This window comes from Caretta caretta, chromosome 2 (assembly GCF_965140235.1).
Source record: "Caretta caretta isolate rCarCar2 chromosome 2, rCarCar1.hap1, whole genome shotgun sequence".
NCBI classification, from domain to species: domain Eukaryota; kingdom Metazoa; phylum Chordata; order Testudines; family Cheloniidae; genus Caretta; species Caretta caretta.
This window is the reverse complement of record NC_134207.1, coordinates 6354733-6377504: the sequence shown is the minus strand read 5'-3', so window position 1 is coordinate 6377504 and position 22772 is coordinate 6354733. Positions and strand designations below refer to the sequence as shown.

Sequence of the window (22772 nt, the reverse complement as noted above, 5' to 3'; positions counted from 1 at the left end):
GAGGAGTAATGGTCTCAAGCTGCAGTGGGGGAGGTTTAGATTGGATATTAGGAAAAGCTTTTTCACTATGAGGGTGGTGAAACACTGGAATGCGTTACCTAGGGAGGTGGTAGAATCTCCTTCCTTAGAGGTTTTTAAGGTCAGGCTTGACAAAGCCCTGGCTGGGATGATTTAACTGGGAATTGGTCCTGCTTTGAGCAGGGGGTTGGACTAGATGACCTTCTGGGGTCCCTTCCAACCCTTATATTCTATGATTCTATGATTCTATATTAAAACATGGTGCGATTTCATTATTAACCGACCTAAGTTATTAACCAGCCAGGGCGCTTTTACTAGGTTATTAACCAGCCAGGGTGCTTTTCCTAGGTTATTAACCAATTGTAGCTGATAAAATATTCCTACTTGGCTGTGAGAATAATATATATCTATAGAGAGACTAAATATTTCCCCTGTTGTACTGTTTAAATATGAATCTATAGTGCTATATTAAATGGAACAATGAATTCACACGACTGTGGCTCTTTTGGGTAATGCTGATCTCTACTTTGGCTCCTGCATCACTCAGGTCTGAGTATCACTGCAAGGGCTGTATCACATGTTGGTATTAGACCAGTGCTAATAGGACATTGGGAAGCCATCATTTTCTGGCTCCCCATGTCTCCATCAGCAGGGAAATTGGCTTTTTAGTGGTTAAAGATTCAGCATTCTGACCTTAAAAATAAACTTGGGCCCGTTTTTGTTGGTTATGGGAAAGATTTTTTTTAAAAAAAATCTTAGATCTCGGGTTTATTTTCTCTCTCTTTTTCTTTCTCATGTGGCCTGAGAACCTAATTCCTGAGAAGTCAAAGGCATAGCCATTCTCGTCTTGGGATGCCAAGGAAGCAGTCTCCCTAGCAACAGAAACTGTGGAGGCATTTGGATCTGATTAACTCCCCATCCCATTCAGGTGCCTTTCACTCCCTGTGGTGGCCTGATTGAGGAATTAGCTGCCTTTCATTTTGCTGTAAGTGCCCTGGGGGTCAGGGTTGCTTTTCAGTGTTAATCCTCAAGCTGACCTCTACTAGAAACCATCCAGCTGGCATGCAATTTCCTCATTCAAACTCCAGCTAATGAGAAATCTGCTGTGGGGCTGGAGTAAGGGCTCCAGTTGACAGCCCTGGAGATCAACGTCCTTGGCTTATGCACAGAACAGGTGCAGCGTGGGCTGTAGCAATGCAAGCTTTCCATAGGCTGCCCCACTGATGGGCCTCCACCCTGACCTTCATTCTAGTAAGACCAGCTCTAGCCAGTGAGCAGTTCAGTCTCTGGGCTTGACACTGCCCAGAAGGATGCTGATTAGCGTGGCAAAGGGGTTTGCATGGACAGAACTCAGACCTCCGTGTTCTAATAGCACAGGCTACTAAGCTGAGCTCCAGGAAAATCTCCTCTAGCTGGTGACAGCTTTGGCCATATGACACACAGTGCACCAATGGTGATTCCAGATCCAGCAGAATCTAGCAGAAACCAGCACTTCTGCCAGCTCATTACAGTACAGTAGTGGGGTGAGGTAGTTAGTGGGTAGCTTGGTGTCTCAGGACTCGTGATCAACCTTTGATAGTGAGAGAAGCTTTGAGATGGGGAGAAAACATCAGGCATCTTCGTAAAACAAAATACAGAGCCTTCAGAAATACATACCACCCCTCAACCCTACTCAGTACAGACTCGTTTGTTTCAATCTGCCCTCCATGTCTGGCAAACCCTCCATGCACTTGTCTTTCCTACCACTTAGGCTTTGTCTGTGTCCCCTTTCTCTCTCCAAACTCCTGTCGCTCACCTGGGACTGTCCTCCTCTTTCCCCGCTTCCCACGCACTCCTCAGTGCCGGAGTGAGAGAGCCTTCTCCTCTGCACCTGCAACAACCTCTTGGTATCTTTCAAGCCCATAGACTCCCCAGCTCCACTTCAAATGCCAGCTGAAAAAGTCTCTTTTCTTCCTCACAAAGACGGTGAGTTTGAATTTCTCCCTCCCTCTGCTTGTTATTTGGCTATATGCTATCTAGCGTCCATGAGCCAGTCGCTATAAAGGGTGGTGCCCAGAGATGGGTGACTTCTGGCACCGAGCCACAGAAGGAAAGGGGACACAACCTGCCCACAGAATAACTTTGCCTCCTCGTCAGACCCCACTGACAAATTCAAAGTTGTAGGGCAAGATTTTCAAAAGCCTCTAGTCATATGGGGTGCCTCCATTTCTGGGGGCTCCAACCTGAGAGGCCTTTAAAGGGCCTTCACCCTTTTCAAGCTGAACACCCCAGAAATGGATGTGCTCTAAACCACTAGTCCTGTTGCATAGCAGTTGCAAATCCCTTTCATTCCTATAATGTCTGTATCACGGGAAAGCCATTAGCTGCATTTCCATCTTGCATCAATCATTAAATCATGTTTAATAAGTACGAAAAGGAGGTGAATACATGAAACTCAGGCTCAGAGCATCGTTTCTTCATTGAGATGTGAGAGGAGGAGACAGTGTTGCCCAGATCCAGGGAGAATCTAATGCCCTTTTTTTAGCAAAGGCAATATTAATATCGTATACGAATGTGAATATTCAGGATGGGAATCTCTGCAGACAGCAGCCCAACTGGCGCCGTAATAACCTACGTCTCGTTTCCATAGAGACTTGGGCCGTTTTTTGCCAGCAGCGAAATCCTGATTGACACCTAACACCTTCTGAGAGGTAGAACCCTGGTGTCATAGAAACGGGCTCTGGATGTGCATTAAAGCCTCTCACCGCAGGGCGTTGTTTTTGTTTCCCTAAGTCAATTGTGTGCCAGCAAAAGACGGACTGGATCAACAGCTCTGGAGACAGAGGGCCCATCTTTATTCCACCAAACAGGTACAGCTCAGGAAAGGGGCCAGTGCTCGCTGGGATGATGGGAGGGGGGCGAGTGGGTGGGGAAACAGAGACGCCTGGTTGCTTTCGCTGAACAGAATTGCGTGGGGGAATCCAGACTATGTGCTGACTTCACAACGCGTGGATGGTTCTGGAGGGCTCTTCCCCATAAACAGGCAAAGATGGTCTCCTCATACCACACTGCAGTGGCTGGTCTGCTTTCATTTCCAGTGTGAACTGGATGGCGCGGCAGAGTGATTGGGAAGGGGGCCTGGGATTGTTCCATCTCTAGGTTGACAGTTCACACAGCAAATGAGTCAGACCTGAGAATCCAAACTCCCCCATGAGAGGGGCTGTGTGGGAGTGGGAGCTGCTGCCCACTCGAGATTTAGATCCAAAGTCCTGAGGGAGCCATTTCCGGATCCAGATCAGGGTAAGGGGAGGAAGGATGGGGGGAAAGAATCCATAAGGCTCCTCTTCCTGGTGGTTCTCTCTCCTGGCCCCCACATCAAACCAGCTCTCCCTCCCTCTGCCCATGTCAGTGCCCCTCGCCCACCAGCCCTCCTGCCCCAGCGGTCACCCCTGACTTCCTGCAGGGGCCTTCATTCTCTTCCCTCTGACGGGGGCAGGAAGGGAAACTGGGGGGGACGCCACATAGTCTCACTGGGCCTTTCAGAGGGTTGATAGGTAAAGGACACCCCTTCCCCACGCCCAGAACATTCACGAACACGTCCTCTGCTCCCCACAGCAAAGCCTGCTCCAGCCATCGCACTGAGCTACAGGCCTCAGAGGCCCTACTCTGTGTTATCATGGGGGGCACCACCCCCCAAGGGCTGGTGAAGGAAGGACCCCTCTGATCCCCCCCCCACCCCCAACAGGCCGGGAGATGGAGAGGAGCAAGAGTCACTGCCCCACCCCAGAAGACAGGGATGGTGAGGGGAGCAGAGAGGCTTGGCGGTGAAGGAGGTTAAATGTGGGGCTGGGTAAGAAGGAAGGTACCTGGGAAAGGTGGGGCTGGGTGGGACAGAGGGAGGAGAGGCAGTTGGCTGGGGTGACATGGATCTGGGCTGGGGTGGCGGGGGGTGCTGGGAGGGGCGGGATGAGAAGGTGCTAGGAGGACGCACGTCTGGTCCCGCAGGACAACAGGAAAGATGCCGGCAAGAGCCCAGGCTGGGGGCCAGGCCTAGCATCCAGTCCCAAAGGGAGCGGGAGACTGCAGGCACCCCGACAGAAAACACCCCTGGCTAACGGGGTGCTGCTCTTGAGGGGCAGAGTCTGTGCTGGAGCCTGTAAAGCACCAAGCTTCTAGCTGCCCCTCCCCACCAGCACTGCTCTGGTTTCCTTTGGCTCCTCTGGGGCTAGAACATGCCACGGCAGCACCTCATCCCCCCGGGACCCTTTTCCTTCCCTGCCCAGCCAGCTCCACTGGCCAGTGCAGAACGGGGGCAGGGGCACAGCTAACCACTCCCCATCCCATGCACAGAGACGCACTAGCAGGAAGCTGCATCCACACTTAGGCAATTGCAATTGTAATTGGACCCCCATTGCCCCCTTTGTTCCCCGGCGCAAGGCAGAGCTATTACCTGGCTTTTAGACAACACTCTCCAGCTCTGCCCTGGCACAAATTCCCTCCTGCTTCCCCTACAGCTCCGTAAATCTACCTAAGCCCTTGGCTCTTATTGGGTACATCCACACTGCATTGTAAACCTGGTCTCACCGCCAGGCTGACACGTCCATACTACACTACGCAGCCCTTCTAACTTGCGTCTGTGGCTTGAGCTGCATCCACAAATGACGGGGTTTGGACCCGAGTCTCAGTGATACTTGGGCTCTGATCCACCCTGCTAGCAGGGTCATAGTATGCGGGTCCGGAGTGCTTGCTGCCCTGAGTCAGATTGATTTGTGTGTGGATGGAAGGAGGGCCGTGGGCTCAAACCTGAGTCACAGCCTGGACTTAGTCTGCAGTATAGACATTGCCCATTGTCTCCAGCACCCTCTTGTGGCTTCCTGATCTTCCCCCATCCCAAGTATCTTCCTTTGCCCCCAGCAGCCTCTGGCTTACGTTCAACGAGGGGCTGCCCCATTAAGTCATTGGGCTTTGGATCAGGCCCCAAACTTTCTTTCCTTCCTCCTTCTAAAATGTCCGACAGTGACCCGGTAATGAACTGAACTCAACACCACGCGAGTTCAAAACCCCACCCGGGTGACTCATCCTGCCAAGGCAGACTTAGTGCATTAACTCTTAGGCATGGATATCCTTACGACCAAGCCCTTTAAACTGCGCCTTGTGTCTAACTTGCAGCTGCTTGGATGCAAAAGATCCATTTTTCACATTTCAAAAGAGCATCATTAAGCCCCTTCCAACCTTTCCCATTCATTGCCATGTACTAGTTGGTTGTGACCCTCCACTCCAGAGGTGGCTGCATTTCAGTGGGGCTCTGTGCATATCGTTTGTGTAGGATATAATGATCCTGTGTTACTGGTGGCCTGGGAATTGATAGCCCACAGTGTGGCTGGTTTGGGTTCCCTCCAGAAGCGATAGGAGCAGGCACTGAATACAGCATAGTCAGTCATGCAAGCAATGGCTTCTGTGCATACCACGGTAACTCTCTGTATAGACCTCATTGTGACATTGCACTCCATAATGGTTTATGGAAATATGTTTATAAGTGTCAGAGTAACAGCCGTGTTAGTCTGTATTCGCAAAAAGAAAAGGAGTACTTGGTGGCACCTTAGAGACTAACCAATTTATTTGAGCATAAGATTTCGTGAGTTACAGAGCTGTAGCTCACGAAAGCTTATGCTCAAATAAATTGGTTAGTCTCTAAGGTGCCACAAGTACTCCTTTTCTTTTTGTTTATAAGTGTGAATATGATGTAACTAGAATGCTTCATGCAAAAGGTTTCTTGTAAGGTATCATTACAAAGCTTATAACCTACTGAATATATTCATTCTATTTGTCTGAATGTCTCGTTCTTGTATCTGAAACTAGGAATATGAAGTATAACTCTGAGGTCCTATTGTAATTATGCAAAGTGTGAGCCATTAATGGTGATTTAGAATCTTGATGGCTCCCATTGACTAGGACAATTGGTTGTAAATGGCTCTGTTTACTTGTAAGACTTCCTGTATACCTGTGTGCCAGCCAGTGGGTAACAAAGTCTTAGTGACATGTGACTATATCACCTGATACTGGAATCCATCTTAAACCTGGTGCTTTTCCATTTAGAAGGAGGGGTGGAGACCCAGAGAGACAAAAGAATCCCGCCTTGTGCCAAATATATAAAAGGGGGTGAAACAGAACAAAGGAGCTTCCAGTCATGAGAAAACCCCTAGTTTCCATCTAAGATGTCTGCTGGAACTAACAAGGACTGTACCAGGGGAAAAGATTGGGCCCAGACTAGGAAGGAGTCCAGTCTGTGAAAGAAGCTGTCATAAATATAAAGGGAAGGGTAAACCCCTTTAAAATCCCTCCTGGCCAGAGGAAAAATCCTCTCACCTGTAAAGGGTTAAGAAGCTAAAGGTAACCTCGCCGGCACCTGACCAAAATGACCAAGGAGGAGACAAGATACTTTCAAAAGCTGGGAGGAGGGAGAGAAACAAAGGGTCTGTATCTGTCTGTATGCTGTTTTTGCTGGGGACAGAACAGGAATGGAGTCTTAGAACTTTTAGTAAGTAATCTAGCTAGGTATGTGTTAGATTATGATTTCTTTAAATGGCTGAGAAAAGAACTGTGCTGAATAGAATGACTATTCCTGTCTGTGTGTCTTTTTTGTAACTTAAGGTTTTGCCTAGAGGGATTCTCTATGTTTTGAATCTAATTACCCTGTAAGGTATCTACCATCCTGATTTTACAGAGGTGATTCCTTTACTTCTATTAAAAGTCTTCTTGTAAGAAAACTGAATGCTTTTTCATTGTTCTAAGATCCAAGGGTTTGGGTGTGTGGTCACCTATGCAAATTGGTGAGGATTTTTACCAAACCTTCCCCAGGAAGTGGGGTGCAAGGGTTGGGAGGATTTTGGGGGGAAAGACGTGCACAAACTATGTTTCCCAGTAAACCCAGTTAAAGTTTGGTGGTGGCAGTGGAAATTCCAAGGGCAAAGGGTAAAATTAATTTGTACCTTGGGGAAGTTTTAACCTAAGCTGGTAAAAGTAAGCTTAGGAGGTTTTCATGCAGGTCCCCACATCTGTACCCTAGAGTTCAGAGTGGGGGAGGAACCTTGACAGAAGCTTATTAGAACATCTCTGAGGGTGAGATTTTATCTGTAATCTGTTTCTTAATGTATTGGGCTTAGACTTGCATGTTTTGTTTTATTTTGCTTGGTGACTTATTTTGTTCTGTCTGTTATTACTTGGAACCACTTAAATCCTACTTTTTATACTTAATAAAATCACGTTTGTTTATTGATAAACCCAGAGTAAGTGATTAATACCTGGGGGAGCAAACAGCTCTCTATCAGTGTTATAGAGGGCAGACAATTTATGAGTTTACCCTGTATAAACTTTATACAGAGTAAAACAGATTCTTTTAGGGTTTGGATACCATTGGAAAGTGGGTGTCTGGGTGCTGGAGATAGGTAGCCTGCAGCTTTGGGGGCGTTGGCCCAGACCTGGGTGTGTATTGCAGCAGGTTAGCATGTCTGGCTCAACAAGGCAGGGTTCTGGAGTCCCAAGCTGGCAGGGAAAATGGGCTCAGAGGTAAATTCAGCACATCAGGTGACAGTCCCAAGGGGATCTCTGTGACCTAACCCATCACACTCATCATAACCATCCCATTATCTGAGTGCCTCACAAACATGAGTAGTCCTTATCTTCACAACACCCCTGGGACTGGGAAGTAGAGAAGTATTAGCCCCCTCATACTAATGAGGAACAGAGACACAAGGTAGATTAAGTGACTTGCACAAGATCATAAGGGAAATGGGTGGCAGAACACAGCAAGGGAGCAGACCTGGTGCTTGGGAGACAAAAGTTATGTTCCCTACTCTGCCCCACAATTTCCCACTGACAACGTGACCTTGGGGAAATCATCCAGTTTCTCTATGCCTCAGTTTCCCAACTGGGACATGTGGGGAATTTCCCATTTGTAACATGAGGCTAATGCACGTTGTGAGGCTCAAAGCTGTAAAGGTTTGAGGTGTTCAGATACGATGGGCTGACATCAGCACCCTAGATAATTATGAATTGAACCCAACTCTCCTGGGTTCCAGCCCAGTGCCCCATCCCTTCTTACCTTCAATTCTTACATACAACACAGCACCCTACAATATTACACCTCTTCCTCCCAAGAGACACCAACAAGGGGTGTCCCATTCCAGGCAATATACCTAGTTCCTCCGACATGTGTTGTACAGAGCTCCTCCCAAAAGCCAAGGCACTCTCTCCCAAGCAATGACTGGTTGTGTGTCGGAAACAGTTGGGTTTTTATGGCTTGGATTATTTGCTATTTCTCAGCAAGCTCACACAAGGTCTCCCTGCATCTTACGAGAGGGCGGCTGTTTGGTGGGTGCAGGCTGTGCTCGGTGCCGGAAGCCAGAATGCACCTCTCGGGTGGAGGCAAGGGAATAGTTATTTTCAGTTCAGAGTTTGCCAAGGTTAATTAGAGGCTTGTTCGAATTCCCCAGACCCTAGATGTGATCCATTGAAATAGAGTCCGGTAATGGATGAATACGAGGAAATGCTAACGAAAGACACCACGGCACTGGCCTAATAAATGTTGGGTTCACCTGCCTGTTTACTAATGAACGGGGAGAAAATGATTCCCTGTTCATATTCCTTAGCACATGTCGGAGTGTGGCCCAGTGTGGCTTAAGGATCAAGGGGGACAGAATTAAATGCCTTTGTTTGGGGCAGGCCACTCCACCTGTGCAGCAGGGACAGAGGGGTAGGGGTATAGCACCATTCAGGGAGCCAGGCTTCAGGAGTAACTTACAGTGTCCTGTGCTGGGTGGGTAATCAGTGACTAAACACACATCCTCACCTCTAGGGCACCCCTTTCTGCCCAGACGTGGCATTGCAGGGGACTTTGTCCCTCTCACCCTCTCTGGCAGGCACTTTCTCAGTCACAGGGACCGCTCCCAGACAGCCTCTTCCCTGAATTCTCTCACTGGGTCTTTTGTGGCTCAGCCTTCTGGCCGAGTCATGCAACAGTTCAGCTCCCGTCTGGGGTTCAGCTCCAAACCAAAGGTCCTTTACCCACTCCAGGGAATCAGCTCCAGTCCGAAGTCATATATTCATAGATATTAAGGTCAGAAGGGACCATTATGATCATCTAGTCTGACCTACTGCACAATGCAGGCTACAGAATCTCACCCACCCACTCCTGCAAAAAACCTCTCACCTATGTCTGAGTTATTGAAGTCCTCAAATCGTGGTTTAAAGACTTCAAGGAGCAGAGAATCCTCCAGTAAGTGACCCGTGCCCCATGCTACAGAGGAAAGTGAAAAACCTCCAGGGCCTCTTCCAATCTCCCCTGGAGGAAAATTCCTTCCTGACCCCAAATATGGCAATCAGCTGAACCCTGAGCATATGGGCAAGATTCACCAGCCAGATACCCAGGAAAGAATTCTCCCCCGTAGTAACTTAGATCCCACCCCATCTAACATCCCATCACAGGCCATTGGGCCTATTTACCATGAATATTTAAAGATCAATTAATTGTCAAAATCATGTTATCCCATCATACCATCTCCTCCATAAACTTATCGAGTTTAATCTTAAAGCCAGATAGGTCTTTTGCCCCCACTGCTTCCGTTGGAAGGCTATTCCAAAACTTCACTCCTCTGATGGTTAGAAACCTTCGTCTAATTTCAAGTTTAAACTTCCCAATGACCAGTTTATATCCATTTGTTCTTGTGTCCACACTGGTACTGAGCTTCAATAATTCCTCTCCCTCTCCGGTATTTATCCCTCTGATATATTTATAGAGAGCAATCATATCTCCCCTCAACCTTCTTTTGGTTAGGCTAAACAAGCCAAGCTCCTTGAGTCTCCCTTCATAAGACAGGTTTTCCATTCCTCGGATCATCCTAGTAGCCCTTCTCTGTACCTGTTCCAGTTTGAATTCGTCCTTTTTAAACATGGGAGACCAGAACTGCACACAGTATTCCAGGTGAGGTCTCACCAGTGCCTATTATAACGGTACTAAAACCTCCTTATCTCTACTGGAAATACCTCGCCTGATGCATCGCAAGACCGCATTAGCTTTTTTCATGGTCATATCACATTGGTGGCTCATAGTCATCCTATGATCAACCAATACTCCAAGGTCCTTCTCCTCCTCCGTTACTTCTAATTGATGTGTCCCCAGCTTATAACTAAAATTCTTGTTATTAATCCCTAAAATGCATGACCTTACACTTCTCGCTATTAAATTTCATCCTATTACTATTACTCCAATTTACAAGGTCATCCAGATCCTCCTGTATGATTTCCGGGTCCTTCTCTAAAATGGCAATACCTCCCAGCTTTGTATCATCCGCAGACTTTATTAGCACACTCCCACTTTTTGTGCCGAGGTCAGTAATAAAAAGATTATCCTTTGCCTCTCTTGGGCTCAACTTCAATTCTTCCCCCGGCCAGAGAACTGACATCTCCCTCCCCCTGGCTTCTCCCTGCTGGGCGTCTAAGTAGCACATAAACTGACCTTACACCCTACTGGGCTTCTGCCTCATTCCCTGGTCCTCAGGGCGCTGCTCCAGGCTAGGGCCCCACCACAGGAGCTAACCCTGCTCCTGCAGCTCTGCTTCTTGGCCACAGCCCATCCCAATGACTGGACCTGACTTGCCTTACAAGTCATGGGGACTAAGCCCCATCACAATGATCTTACAGCAGCTGTTAGAGATGGAAATGTCCTAATGGGTCATCTAGAGGGAGGGAGGGCCTCAATCTTCATCCCCACACAAACCGGCTCGCAGTGATTTGTGACCCTCCAAGCCCATCATCCTTTGCAGCTTCAATTTTTTTTTAATTTGAATATTTTATCCATCGAGAATAAAGTAATTTCAAATGATACTGTTGGGGCAGTGCTTTGTAGATGGTGTGCAGCCGTGAGGGGCGACAGGTGGTGGTGGGATGCTCGGTGTTGGGAGGAAGCTGCCACGTGGATGGGGAGCAAGGATGGAGGCGCTTGGTGCTGCTGGGAAGGGGGTGTGGGAATTGAGAGCGCTGGATCATGTGGGGTGGAGGTGCGGCTGGTGGCTGCTGGGTGCTACCAGGTGGACGGGGGAGCTGGCTGGGATTGTGGTGGGCAGTGGATAACGGGGCTGCTGTCATGCAGGGCGCGTGTGCCAGATAGGAGGGTGTCACTGGTGGGGGCTGCCGCCGCCCTGGGGAAGGTACCGCTCCAGGGTGGCATGGAGCTGACAGAGTGCTGAAAACAGCAGGTGCTGCGGGAACCAGGAAGCTGAGTGGAGAGGGACGAAATCACCCACCCCTCTCCCTGTTGTTATTTTGTATCGTGCCTCTCGCCTTACCCCTCTCCTCTCACGCCTCTCCTCTCTAAACTAACCATTAATTGAAAGCCAACACAAAACCAGCCACCTGAGCATTCAAGCTTTACTATAAAAATAGAGAGTTTGTTGCATGTTTCAACTGAAGGCCCAGTCATGTTGTGAGGCCCTGTCCAAGGACTGGGTGTTCTGGGTTAGCACCTGAGAACTCCTCTCCTGCCCTAGTGTCACCCAGCACTCTCCCTATGGAGGGGCAGGTGAGGCCTCTTATCTCATCTGGTGGACCCTGATTGGCTACTGCTTCCTGCCAGCCCTTCTAGTCACTGGAGGACCAAGCCTTGTTGGTTCTGACAGTACCAGACCCTGAGTGACTTCTCTAGGCCGTGCTCAGTGGTCTAAACTCACAGCCCCTCTTTTCCAGGTGACACTCTCCCTTCAGGGTGGGATGTCGGGGGGCAGAAAAAGGCTGGTATACCCTGTCACAGTGACTTACAGGTTGAAGAGAATAGAAGTCACACCAACATAGACTGCCTCTAGATTCCCTGCTGAATTTGGGCTGGTATCACAATGCAGGGCAGGGTCAGAGTTAAGGCCATGATTTTAACATTGGCATGGTGTTTAAACTGGTAGCCTCACTCCACCGCTGTCTACTGAGTGGAATTAGAACTGTTCAACTACATGTCAGCAGCCCTCTACTGCTAAGCCCTGAAGGAGATTCTCTTTTAGCTCAGATGGTAGGAAGCCTGTTTTCAACAAAGGAGAATCTGAGTTCTACCCCTACCGGGGCCACGAAATTTTGCTTTGTCAGAGTATGCAGCGTACACACTGGATGCCTGCCTGTGGCATCTGCTGGAATGGACATGGAACAATATCATCTCCAGTGACCAGAGCAGCGAGCAGGCTAGTACGGCAGTAGTTATTGCAGCATCATAGTGGCATGATGAGTGGAGCTGTTGTAGCCTGTTGTGTCAGTAATGTAGGGTTTGGTGCCTTCCTAGTTACCCCTTGCCATACCGCAGCATAATGGCTCCGGGGAGCAGTCCCCTTCTACGCGCACCAATGCCTGATTTTGACAACAGTCAGTCAATATGATTGACAAGATTGACCATTCCAATTTCTTCGTTTAAAAAACAAACAAAACAAACTAACAACAACAAAAAACCCAACAACCCAGAGATTTTAAAAAATGCCATCCAAAAATATTCGAATAGGAAGGCCCAGATTGGAAAGGTCCCACCCACTGCGTTCTTTATGGTGTCCTGGCCAGTCAAAACCAGGGGATGAAAAGCAGGCTTGAAACAAACAGGAAACAATGGTTGTTTTCCGCTCCCTACAGGCCTGATCCACAGCACCATTGCAGTCAGCTGAAAGACTCCCATTGACTCCAATCCAAAGCAGATCAGGCCCCAAGAAACTTCAGGAAGGGTCCTGTCCTAGTTTGGTCAAGGGTTTCAGGTTGGTTCCATGTCGATTGGACTCAATCCAGTCGCAGCTTGTGAACATCCCTGGGGACTCCCTAATGACTGAGCTTGGAGCTGTAATAAGGCATTTCTTTGTTAATTGGAGGTTTAAGCCCCGTGGCTCCCCAGGGACCTGTGGGCTGCCCCAGCAGAAAATAGGTAAACAACAATGATTTGGCTGTGGTTGGATTAAAATTCAGATGGGACTGACACAAAATTGAAAACCTTGCTAATCTATAAAGCCCTCTGTGCTCCCGGCTATTGTTTATTGTTGAACTTTACGGGGAATAGATTTTTTAAAAATATTTTATTTTAACCTCTGCTAGCGTAGCTTTGTCCCCCTTTACTGGATGAGATGGTTACTGAGTAGGTGTAAGACCGACAGACAGACCCTGGTTGTTGGTAGGTAGAATTGAACCGGGGACCTCGGGAGCTTAGTGCATGGGCCTCTCTGGCATGAGCGAAAAGCCAGCTGCCTGTTAGTTAAAGCTGTAGCACAGACTCATTTTCTCTCTCTCTCGGTGCCACTTGGTGGGACACAGAGCCACACCCAGAAGGGCTTGTCTACAATGGCACTTTACAGTGCTGCAGCTTTCTTGCGGAGGGGTGTGAAAAAACTCCTCCCTGAGCTCAGCAAGTTTCAGCGCTGTCAAGCGCCGGTGTAGACAGCGCAGGTCCCGGCGGTGGGAGCTACGCCCCTCGTGGAGGTGGTTTTTTAGGGCGCCGGGAGAGCTCTCCCAGCACTCTGCCGTGACTGCACAAGCCTCATTAAAGCACTGCTGCAGCAGCCAGTGTAGACTGGCCCATAGGAATGGAGGCTGAACTAACCCTCACCCTGAAAAGAGATCCCTCCAAGTCAGGTTTGAAGTGCAAGAGCAGTGCAGAATCTTGTGCCGTGCTATGGAGAAAGAGCGATCTCCAGCTCGGTCAGTCCAGCACATTTCAACAGCCCTAAGTTCACTTCACCTACTGGGCTAGATTCTCTTCCATGGTATGGTCCCTTTACACTGCCCTGGACCCAGTCAATGGAAAATATCCGTGGTGTAGAGAGATTTCCCAGCTGGAAAGGGCCACCATAATGGCTCTCCCCTTCTCCTCCTCGCTGCTCCCAACATAGGGCACTTGGGAAAGATGGGCATGGCTTGCGTGCTACTGGGCTCTGGCTATTCTGAGCTGCTGATCCCCTTTGGGCAGTTGCATGTAGTTAGAGCAGCTTGGAGGCAGCCATAACTTGCCTCTGATTGGCCCCAGAATTGGGAGAGGACAAAGGTGACTGTAACCAGACAAATGCCTCCCCACCCTAGATGGCTCTGCAGCATTCTGCCTCAGTTTCCCTTTCTCCCAGCACCCCTTCAATTAACTCCACCAATCCAGAGTCCTTAAAAACATCCCTCTTTGGGGTCTAATTTAGTTGTATAAAATTCACAACACTCAGTCCTGGGGCTTCTCCCCAGAGAGGATCCAAGACCACTTTTCCCCGGAGCCAATCCAGACCTTCCCACTGAGACTTCCCTTGCTTTTGGCAGGCCCTGCCAGGCTGGAGTCATTTGGCCCCTGAAGTCCAAGACTCTTCTGCCACCTTCTTCTCCCTGCAGCCTGCCAGAGCTTTCAGCTCTCTGCATCTTCACACTCCTGCACCCCTCTTCCTCCAGCTCTTTATAGAGAGACTGTTAATGAGGCCCAGATGGACTGGAGCTGTTGCCTCTTAAAGGGCCAGGCCACCCTCTAATAGTGACTTAAAGCCATCTTTGTCCTGCACCTCATATCCATGCAGAGCACAAAACAAAGATCTGGGACCCCCCCTTTTGATAATTAGATTGCCTGCTGCATCCAGGATGGATGCAGGATCCGCAGGGTTAAGGGGAAATATGTACTTTAAAATAGCATTTTGTTCCTGCAGACACGACAGTAGGATTGTAGGGGGTTAAATAATTTCTTCTGGGTGGGAAAATTCAGCTTTTCTCAGGCTAGCGTGTACCTCGCTCTGCAGGGAACGAGGTAGGTTAAAGAATGGAGAGCAAGAAGCGGAATAGTGTAAGCAGATGTTTCAGCGTTTTATTAAATAAATCTACAAAAGGCTCTTTTCTAAGAACAGACTTTGCTACAATGGCAAACAGAAGGTGGTGGTGTTCTTTTGACAGATTCCAGCGACTGACACCCTTTGGGGGAGTCAGTAATGCCAGGGTGACACATGAGGAATAAACAAGCAGATACAGTCAGAATTAGGTCAAGTTATTTCACCGTGCAAAGACCTTTGGCTTCTAACCCAATGTAGTGAATACAGTGACCTGTAATGACACCAAACAGTCACCTTTTATACAATACCGTATGAATTAATAAGATCTATAGTAAAAATAAACCTATGTAGCAGCTTTGTCAGAGTTAAATGTAAAATTGCCTGACAAAATGATACAGTAGTTGAATGCTGTTTCGGTTCAACAGACACAACACACACCAACTCACGCATGTCAGTCTGCCCTGGGACAGAAATACTATCAGTCCTTTCAAGAAGAGCTGGTTATATAAACCAGGGTTCTACAAGTAAAGCTCCAATCTGCTAGGAGCAACCAGTGAAATAAAACCAGTACCAGAGATCCAGTTCTGCATACTCCAAAAGGTCAGGTGAAAAAACTCCCAGGGCCAAAAGGTGCCATGGCTTGGTTAGCTTCATTTATTTAACAAAGTGAGAATAAATGTTCAGGAAAAGAAAATGCCCAAAGACAATGGCAGTGGATATTGAGGGTCCCTGAAAAAGCCTTGGCACTGAACACTGCAAAACAGAAAGGATTTTTACCCTTGTGGTCTACCTAGCTGCCAGCTTCCTGTGGCATCCACATAATCTGGTCGCCGGGCATTTTTGCTGACTGATCATTGGAGTATGCATCAGATATCATCAGTTCAGTCAAATGTAACAAAATGCTGCAGAATTTGGTTATTGGGATTGATTTGGTTGCTCAGCGCACATATACACACACACACGCACAGACACACGGAACGGGTGGATTTGGAAGAAATAAGAACCGACCCGACCCTTCACCCGACACATGAACCAAAACTTTCTTGATGTTCAAAAAAGTTGGGTCAATTTCACTAGCATGATTGTTTTTCACACCCCATTACACTTCCTGGTTCTGGCCGGAAAGAAAAGCACCAAAGTAGCACAAGAAACCCACTTCTTGCGGTAATTCTGGCCCATCCAGAAGCAGGAAGTGTCTATTATCTCACAAGAGGGTCTGTTCTTGTGAGTTGGCCGGCCCAGCTGTGCAGACTCACGTTGTTCAGACAAGCATCTGGCTTCCAGGATGCTTTTCTGAACCTCCAAAGCTACTGAGGTTTGACCATGGCTACCTGCATGAAACGAAACTACCCACACTTAGGTCAAATGAGTTAAAACATTAACAGCCAGGAGGGTTCGCGGCCCGCTTGGATCTGTCGCTTTCGGCAAATTGAATCAGAGCAGGATTTCAGTTCACAACCAAGGATCGATTCTTTCCTCCAGGCCCCATCAGCCTCCAATTCCCTGGGTTCAGTTACGCCTAAATCAGCAGCGAGTATTGTGCAGTTATAGCACAACTCCAGCATTCCTGCTGTCCCCAAAGTCCAAGGACCAGCTTGTTTCTTCATGCCTACTTTTGCCTTTCCGTCTATACAGAGCTTGGTCTACTGAGCGTGGCCCAGCTTTGACCAGCGCCATCCCTGTAGTTTTTTCTGCTCAGCAGCTGTAGCTCCCTCTTTGACGCTTCATCGCCATGTCTTTCAAGCCACTCTTTCATCCCATCACCTCTTTCTCTGGCAGAAGGCTCTTCTGGGAGTGCTGAGGTCTCCCGTTCTTCCCAATGGAAACAGCGGCTCTCGGCCGTACAGAAAGAAGCTCAGCAACAGTAGCAGCAATCCCTAAAAGCAACACCAAACAGGATTAAGTGGAGGGTGCAGGATGGAGCAGGGGCTGGAGGGAGGGAATACTTTCAGGGCTAGGACACCAGGGTGGAGCCTGGGCTCTGGGACCCTGCGGACTGGGAGGGTCCCAGAACTCGGGCTCCAACCCCAGCCTGGACGTCTACGCAGCCCCGCAGCTCCAGTAGACTAGCCCGGGCCAGCCGTGGGGTTTTCTTTGCTGTGTAGACATACCCCAGGTGGCCTGGGTCAGACCCTGATGGCTGCTTGGTGGCCTGAATGTCATAAGCAGAAGACAAGGCTGTGATGCCCACTCCCCCTCTCAGGAATAAACTCCTCTGGGTGGTGCATGCAATGGCATCGAGCACCCTTCAGCACTTGGCATCAGACCCTTTAGGAGGTTCGGAAAGGTCTGGCTGAGCACTAATTACCTGGTCTGGGTGTTTCCCTCAGGACTGCAGATGAGGCACACGGTGGCTTTGACTTCGGACATCCGCTCCCCCTTGCTGAACCCTTGGAATTTAAGCATCTTTTCTTCTGTGCTAGGAGCAGTGTGAAGTGAATTCTTCAGAGGAGGGTCTGAGTGAGTCACTGTAACAGAGTAGATAATACACGTGAGCCACAGTGACAGATACTACTTTGCATTGACACTCTGTCATCCATTCCCACAGATCTCAGCTTGCTAGTGTAAAGATCCCCCTTCTGCACTGACATTCAGTCACAGCCAAGCAAAGATGTCTCAGCAGCAAGGAAAGAACGCTTGCTCTCTGACCCAGACATGGGCAAAGTCCCCGGTCCTGAGACTCAACTCATGCTGTATAGGTTACTATCCCCAGGACTTGAACTTGGAACCTCTTAGTCTAGAGGCAGTCGCTTATTCAGCTGTGCTAAAGAGGGAGCTGGTAGGTTGCTTAGCTAGCAGGAGGAGTCATCATCCCTGTTTTAAATGTCCCACCCCTCCCCTCGGGACATTATCCCACAGTTCAATGCATTTCATTTCCCTTTGCTCGATCCGCTCCCATTACTCTGAGTTATTGTACCTGCTTGGGCCATGCTATGCGATCGCCATCCCTCTCTCTGGCGTTACACGCTTCAGCGGCGCACCTAAGTTTAGGGGCCGAGGTCAGTCTTGGCGCAACACCCCTGGCTTCATTGCTGTGGGACCCACGCACCCCTGGGCTGAGTTAGCTCCTATGACACCTGCCTTAACACTTGCTAATTGCAGAGTGGGGAAGTTGTCTTACCTTCAGCCTCTGGGAAGGAGTCACACCCAAAGGCTTTCAGAGCCACCGGGGCAGCTGCGGAGTCCCAGGGAAATTCCAGCTACTACTTGTAGTTTCTCTCTTCCTCTCACGTGCTGATGCTGCCTGTTAGGTGATGGATGCTATGCAGTTGCTGAAGTGCAACCGTCAGTGGTGTGGGGCACTGTTGTTAGCACACCCCCAGTAAAGCCTTCCTCAGTACGTTACACAGGCCTGAAGATCAAGAAGGTCCAAACGTCCTGTCTCAAAGTCCCATCTTCATGCTTTAGTCAAAGTGCAGCCAGTTCTGGTTTTTGATATTTAACGTGAAAAAGTAGCACAGAGCCCAATTTCAGCTCCATCTAGTACCAGCTTGCAGAACGAAGGGGCTGGTTTAGAAAGTCCATCGGTTTTAGACAAAGTTCATCCATCAGACTCCTCATACCTAGGACATCAGACCTTCCAAAAGCAATGTGTCTGTAGATCTGCCATCAAGGAGTCTTCTTTGCAAGCAGGGTCTGGGACCCAACACATGTAGCACCTCTTAACTTTGTTTCTGATTTCCTGTGGCAAAGTTCCACAGAAATGGACTTCTGATGTCCTATTGTACTGGCATCTCCAATGGAGGGGCCTTGCTTTGCTGCTTGGGGGATATTTGCTCTGAGTTCAGGGTGTATTTGTTTGATTTAAAAAAAAGAATAGGAATTTACCCCTGTACAACGTTGGTGCCTTGTCTGATTGCCCCATCTCACAACCCCAAAGTAGAAAGATCTCTGGCTTATCCCCATTCATCTGCCTGGTCCTAAATCTTAGCTAGAGAAGACTAATGCAGCAAGGAACAAAGGTTTAGTTGCACCCAGTTTAGTGGTGAAACAGCACGTGCTGAATTGCCACCTGGAGGGATGGTGGGAAGCAAGTTTGGGCTTCCCTCTCCATGGTAGCAGCGGACATGGGATGAAATTTCCCTTGTTGCTGCAACGGCCTGTTGGCATGGGTCACCCACGGGGAGAGAAGGAGCTGAGAAAGGGAGAGAACCCCTGGGAGGAAAAATGAGAGCAAGTGCCGGGTGAGATACAATGTCAGGTGGTAAAATTAATCAAACCCCTTAAAGTTGCCATTTGCAAGTTCTAGGCTCACTTCGAAACCATTATGAACTTTAAAAAAGTTTCTGCCCTGAAGCTTTGGTGGGAGGTTGCGAAGGAAGCAGAAGCCAGTGGCTTCTTCTTGGGGTGGACAAAGTCCCGTCAGTATGACAGAGACAGGCAAGTGTCAAAACAAGGATGTTCCACTGAGGAAGGGGACCCCTCTCCAGAGGATACGAGACTGGTGGGTAGGTGGGAACTCTTGGTCAATAGCTGCACCTGTTTGAAGTCCTTGAAAGGCGCCAGCATAGGGTGGCTGCCTCTGCAGAGGGGAACAGTCTAGCTACTCCAGGAGTATCATAAAACTGTCCACCCCACAGTGGTTAAAATAGTATCCTCAGACTCGCACCATCCCTGTCACATGACTCGGGTGAGGCAGGCAGCTACGTTCTCACGTGGCCCATCCGTAAACAAAGTTCATTCCTCTGCCGAGGGCCACTGGACTGAGTCCAGCCATGACTGGTCACAGCCAGAACCTCTCGCTAAGGAGAAGCTTCCTAAATCAGCCCCCTCCACACCTTTGTATAATACAGGCCAATCCCATAGTTATACTAGCTCATATCACTGTAGTTGGTGGGCTAGGGGGCTCGGGTTGCGTCTCATCACTGGCAATGGGACTAGCTGTGGTTGAAGGTGTCAAGCTATCAGCTGAGTCCCCTGGCTGATGCTCTGGGGTTCTCTGGGGGGTCGGCTCTTCTGACTGGTCGAAGTCACTTAGGACTTCCTTCCCCCTCTGGATCAACTGCTCCAAGGTCTTGGGCAAGGGGTGACTCAGGAAGCGCTTGAATTTGGGCCGGAGGGTGCCTACCACATACTGGATAATCTCCTCCTCCTCTGCATCAGTGTAGAGTGTCTGATACAGGTCTCTCTTACGCCAGAGGAACTCATCCAGGGGTTCCCCCTGCTTCTGGGGTAGATCCAGCTCCCGTTTGATGGCGTCCCTGGTCAAAGTGCCCTCGCTGTACTGCAGGAACTCCTTCTTGAACTCCACCCAGTTCTTGACCGAGTCCTGCTTATACTCCCACCACTTTTTAGCTGGGCCGTTCATGTGGTTTTGGATCTGAGAAAGCCAGTATTCCTCAGTCCCTCCCACCTGCTTCAGATATTCCTCCAAGTGGCTCAAGAACTCCCGGGGGTCCTCAAAGATCTGGGTCTCCACCGGGGAGGCCGGAGCGTCCTCCGGGGCGGTGATCCACTGGTAGGAATCATGGGGCTGGGGCATGCTAGTTATCTCCCCGGGAGAGGGAGTCAGTGCGTACATCTGGCTCATGTCAAGGGCGTAATCATAAATCTCCCCATCATTGCTCCTGCCCTCCGGGCCTCCCACCCCGACGGAGACAGTCTGCCTGGCATGGTCCGTGGGGCCATATTTACCCCCCATAGACTCCAACCGGTCTGCCCATTTCTCCAGGCGGAAGAACACCTCCCTCCAGACATTCATCTCCCTTTTAACCCACCTCTCCAGGTGGGCAATGGTCTCCTGGCATCTGGCCAGGCAGGCCTTGATGGACTTTTTCCACCTCTGGTTGTCCGTGGATGGGACATGGTCCTCCAGGTTATTCTCTAGCTTCCCCACTGATTTCTGCAAGCCTTTCAGCTCCCTCTCCACCTGCTTGGACACCTCCGTGAGGAGGTGCCGGTGGGTCCTCCTGACGTGCTCCAGCATCTCAGTCCTGCACTTCCCTATCTGCAGGATCACGTTGGGCTTATTGGCTACTCCGCGGTGCCCCTGGAAGGTGTGGACGCTCCCATTGGTGATGCTATCCAGCTGCATGGTTCCTGTGGCGTGAGCAGGCTAAACCAAGTAGCAATGCAACAGAGCTAGAGGTAAAGCCCTAGTGGTTACCCCGGGCTTTTAATTTAGTGACACTCCCGCCCTGCTTTTAAATCCTCTCCCGAAAGGCACACACCACCCCTTCTTGCCTCCCCAAGTACGTCTCACACAAACACAACCGAGTCAGATATCACCCCAAGGAGAGCTGTCCAGTCCCCTTTGCAGCCAGATGGAGTCGGTGGCAAATCCGTTCAGGCCGTTCCCAGCATGCTGGTCCCACGTGCCTAGGGCGACGTTGTCAGGCAGCGAGCGCCTGGGAAAGAGAGGGCGTCCCGGCCTGGGATCTCCCACCGTGCGCCGTGTCTGCTGTCCTCTTCCGGAGTGCGGGATCTTGATCAGCCGAGAGTTCCCTCTGCCGAAACACACACACAGCTAGAAGCTGCTGGCTAATATCCTAGCGATTTCTCCTTTGCCTTCCAAACTGCTGCTAACTTCGAGCGCCGGGCGAAAGCGACACAGAGCTCTATTGCTTCCCGGTCGGAATTGCTCCTGTCTCAGGCATTCCCTTGTACTTATACCTCGCACAGCTCCCCATGTGGGTGGCTCCCTGCCTCTTCCTCCACTCGCAGCTCCGCGCTCATTGGAGGAGAGCGGGCCCGGTGGCTGTGGCAACCCAAATCTTGGCAGCACTCCCTTTGCTTCCCGCCCCCTCGCGCACACCCCCAGCCTCAGCGCTGAGAAGCACTTGAAAGGTTCTGGAGACAGTTGGATGGATGGATGAGTAATCCCACCTTCTGCCTTTCAACTCCCAGAAAGCACTTATTCATCGCTCAACTATTTACTCAGCCAGGTCATCATTAGCATGCTTCCCCCAGCGGCGCTCACAGAGGGGGGGAAACGCATATGAATTCAGTGTGTCACACCAAGCCAGCCGCCCACAGTCCCACGCACACCCCCTGCATACACACAGGCAATTGTTGGAAATTGTGATAATTCAGCAGAAAGGAGAAAGGGGAAGGAGCGGAGTGGACAGAGTCACTCGGATTCAAATGAAAACACTCCAGAATTTCTAAAGCTCTGGGAGGTGGAAGTTGTACCAGTCATTTAATGACACCAGGCCAACTGCTATCTTAGGGATGGTTGTGATGGAGGGAGGGAGGGAGGGAAGGAGGGAGAGGAGGGGGGAAATCTCATCTAGGTTTTCCACCAAATTAAATCCGCCCATCCAAAGTGCGTTCCTTACTAAGCTTGAATCAGATGCTTTAATTGCTCTGCCAGCCCACAGACATAGCTGAAGCTGCATTTGTTCTTGGCAAGGCAGGAAAGACAACCATAAAAGGAGATCGGGGCCTTATATAACCAATGGATAAAGGATTCCCTTCCAGAGAGAGTTCCCTTCCGGAAAGCCGTCATACGGATAGAGGAGTGGTGGGGTGGGTGCGTGTGTCTTCTCGTCCCAAGGAGGAAGGAGCTGTCCTCAGTCGCTTACTCAGAGGGTTCTCAGTGTTATGTAATAAGGTGGCTCATACTGGTCCCCAGTGGATGTCTCCCCCTTACACTCTGGGCAGCATGCCAGCCATGCCAAGGCAGTGTCCGCACCAGGCTATTTGCCAAGCGTCTCCTACCGTCAATAGTGCTGGTTCAGCTCTGATTCTGGCAGGGAGTGCGGGAGCCTGAGCGTGGACAGGATGTCAGCAGTTGCCAGCGTTTTAACGACCCCCTGCTCAGAGGAGAGCCAGCTGATACAGTGGTTCAAAGGCTGGTGGCCTCTGGTGCTCTCACAGGAGCTGTGGTGGCAATGTGTAGACAAAGCCATAGTGGCCGAGGTCAAGCCACACAACTCTCAGCGGGTGCCTGGTGCACCCTCCTCTCCTGGCATGTTATGATGTAACATGCCATGGACCTAGGGTGCTTCTCCTCCTCCCTTGGTCCCATAGTAGCAGGTA

The 22772-nt window shown here is 49.8% G+C and overlaps 1 protein-coding gene and 1 long non-coding RNA gene across 4 annotated transcripts in view; one reads left to right on the top strand and one right to left on the bottom strand.

Annotated features, from left to right (window-relative positions):
* Positions 1-2515: 2515 nt before the first annotated feature.
* The window catches only part of LOC142070926 (uncharacterized), a 158424-nt gene continuing 138167 nt past the window's right edge, over positions 2516-22772 (top strand). For all 3 annotated transcript variants that reach the window (XR_012666855.1, XR_012666856.1, XR_012666854.1), the window contains exon 1: positions 2516-2867. This is a non-coding gene — a long non-coding RNA (uncharacterized LOC142070926). The remainder of the gene's footprint in view (positions 2868-22772) is intronic.
* Positions 14806-21369, bottom strand: ARC (activity regulated cytoskeleton associated protein). The gene is made up of 3 exons (XM_048841799.2): positions 17914-21369; positions 17101-17260; positions 14806-16669 (listed from the first exon to the last, which is right to left on the bottom strand). The coding sequence occupies exon 1, from the start codon at positions 20824-20826 to the stop codon at positions 19609-19611; it is 1218 nt and encodes a 405-aa protein (XP_048697756.1). The 5' UTR covers positions 20827-21369; the 3' UTR covers positions 14806-16669; positions 17101-17260; positions 17914-19608.

Bases quoted from the DNA above. Each gene is read 5' to 3' on its own strand.
- ARC (XM_048841799.2), bottom strand. From the start codon at position 20,826: ATGCAGCTGGATAGCATCACCAATGGGAGCGTCCACACCTTCCAGGGG.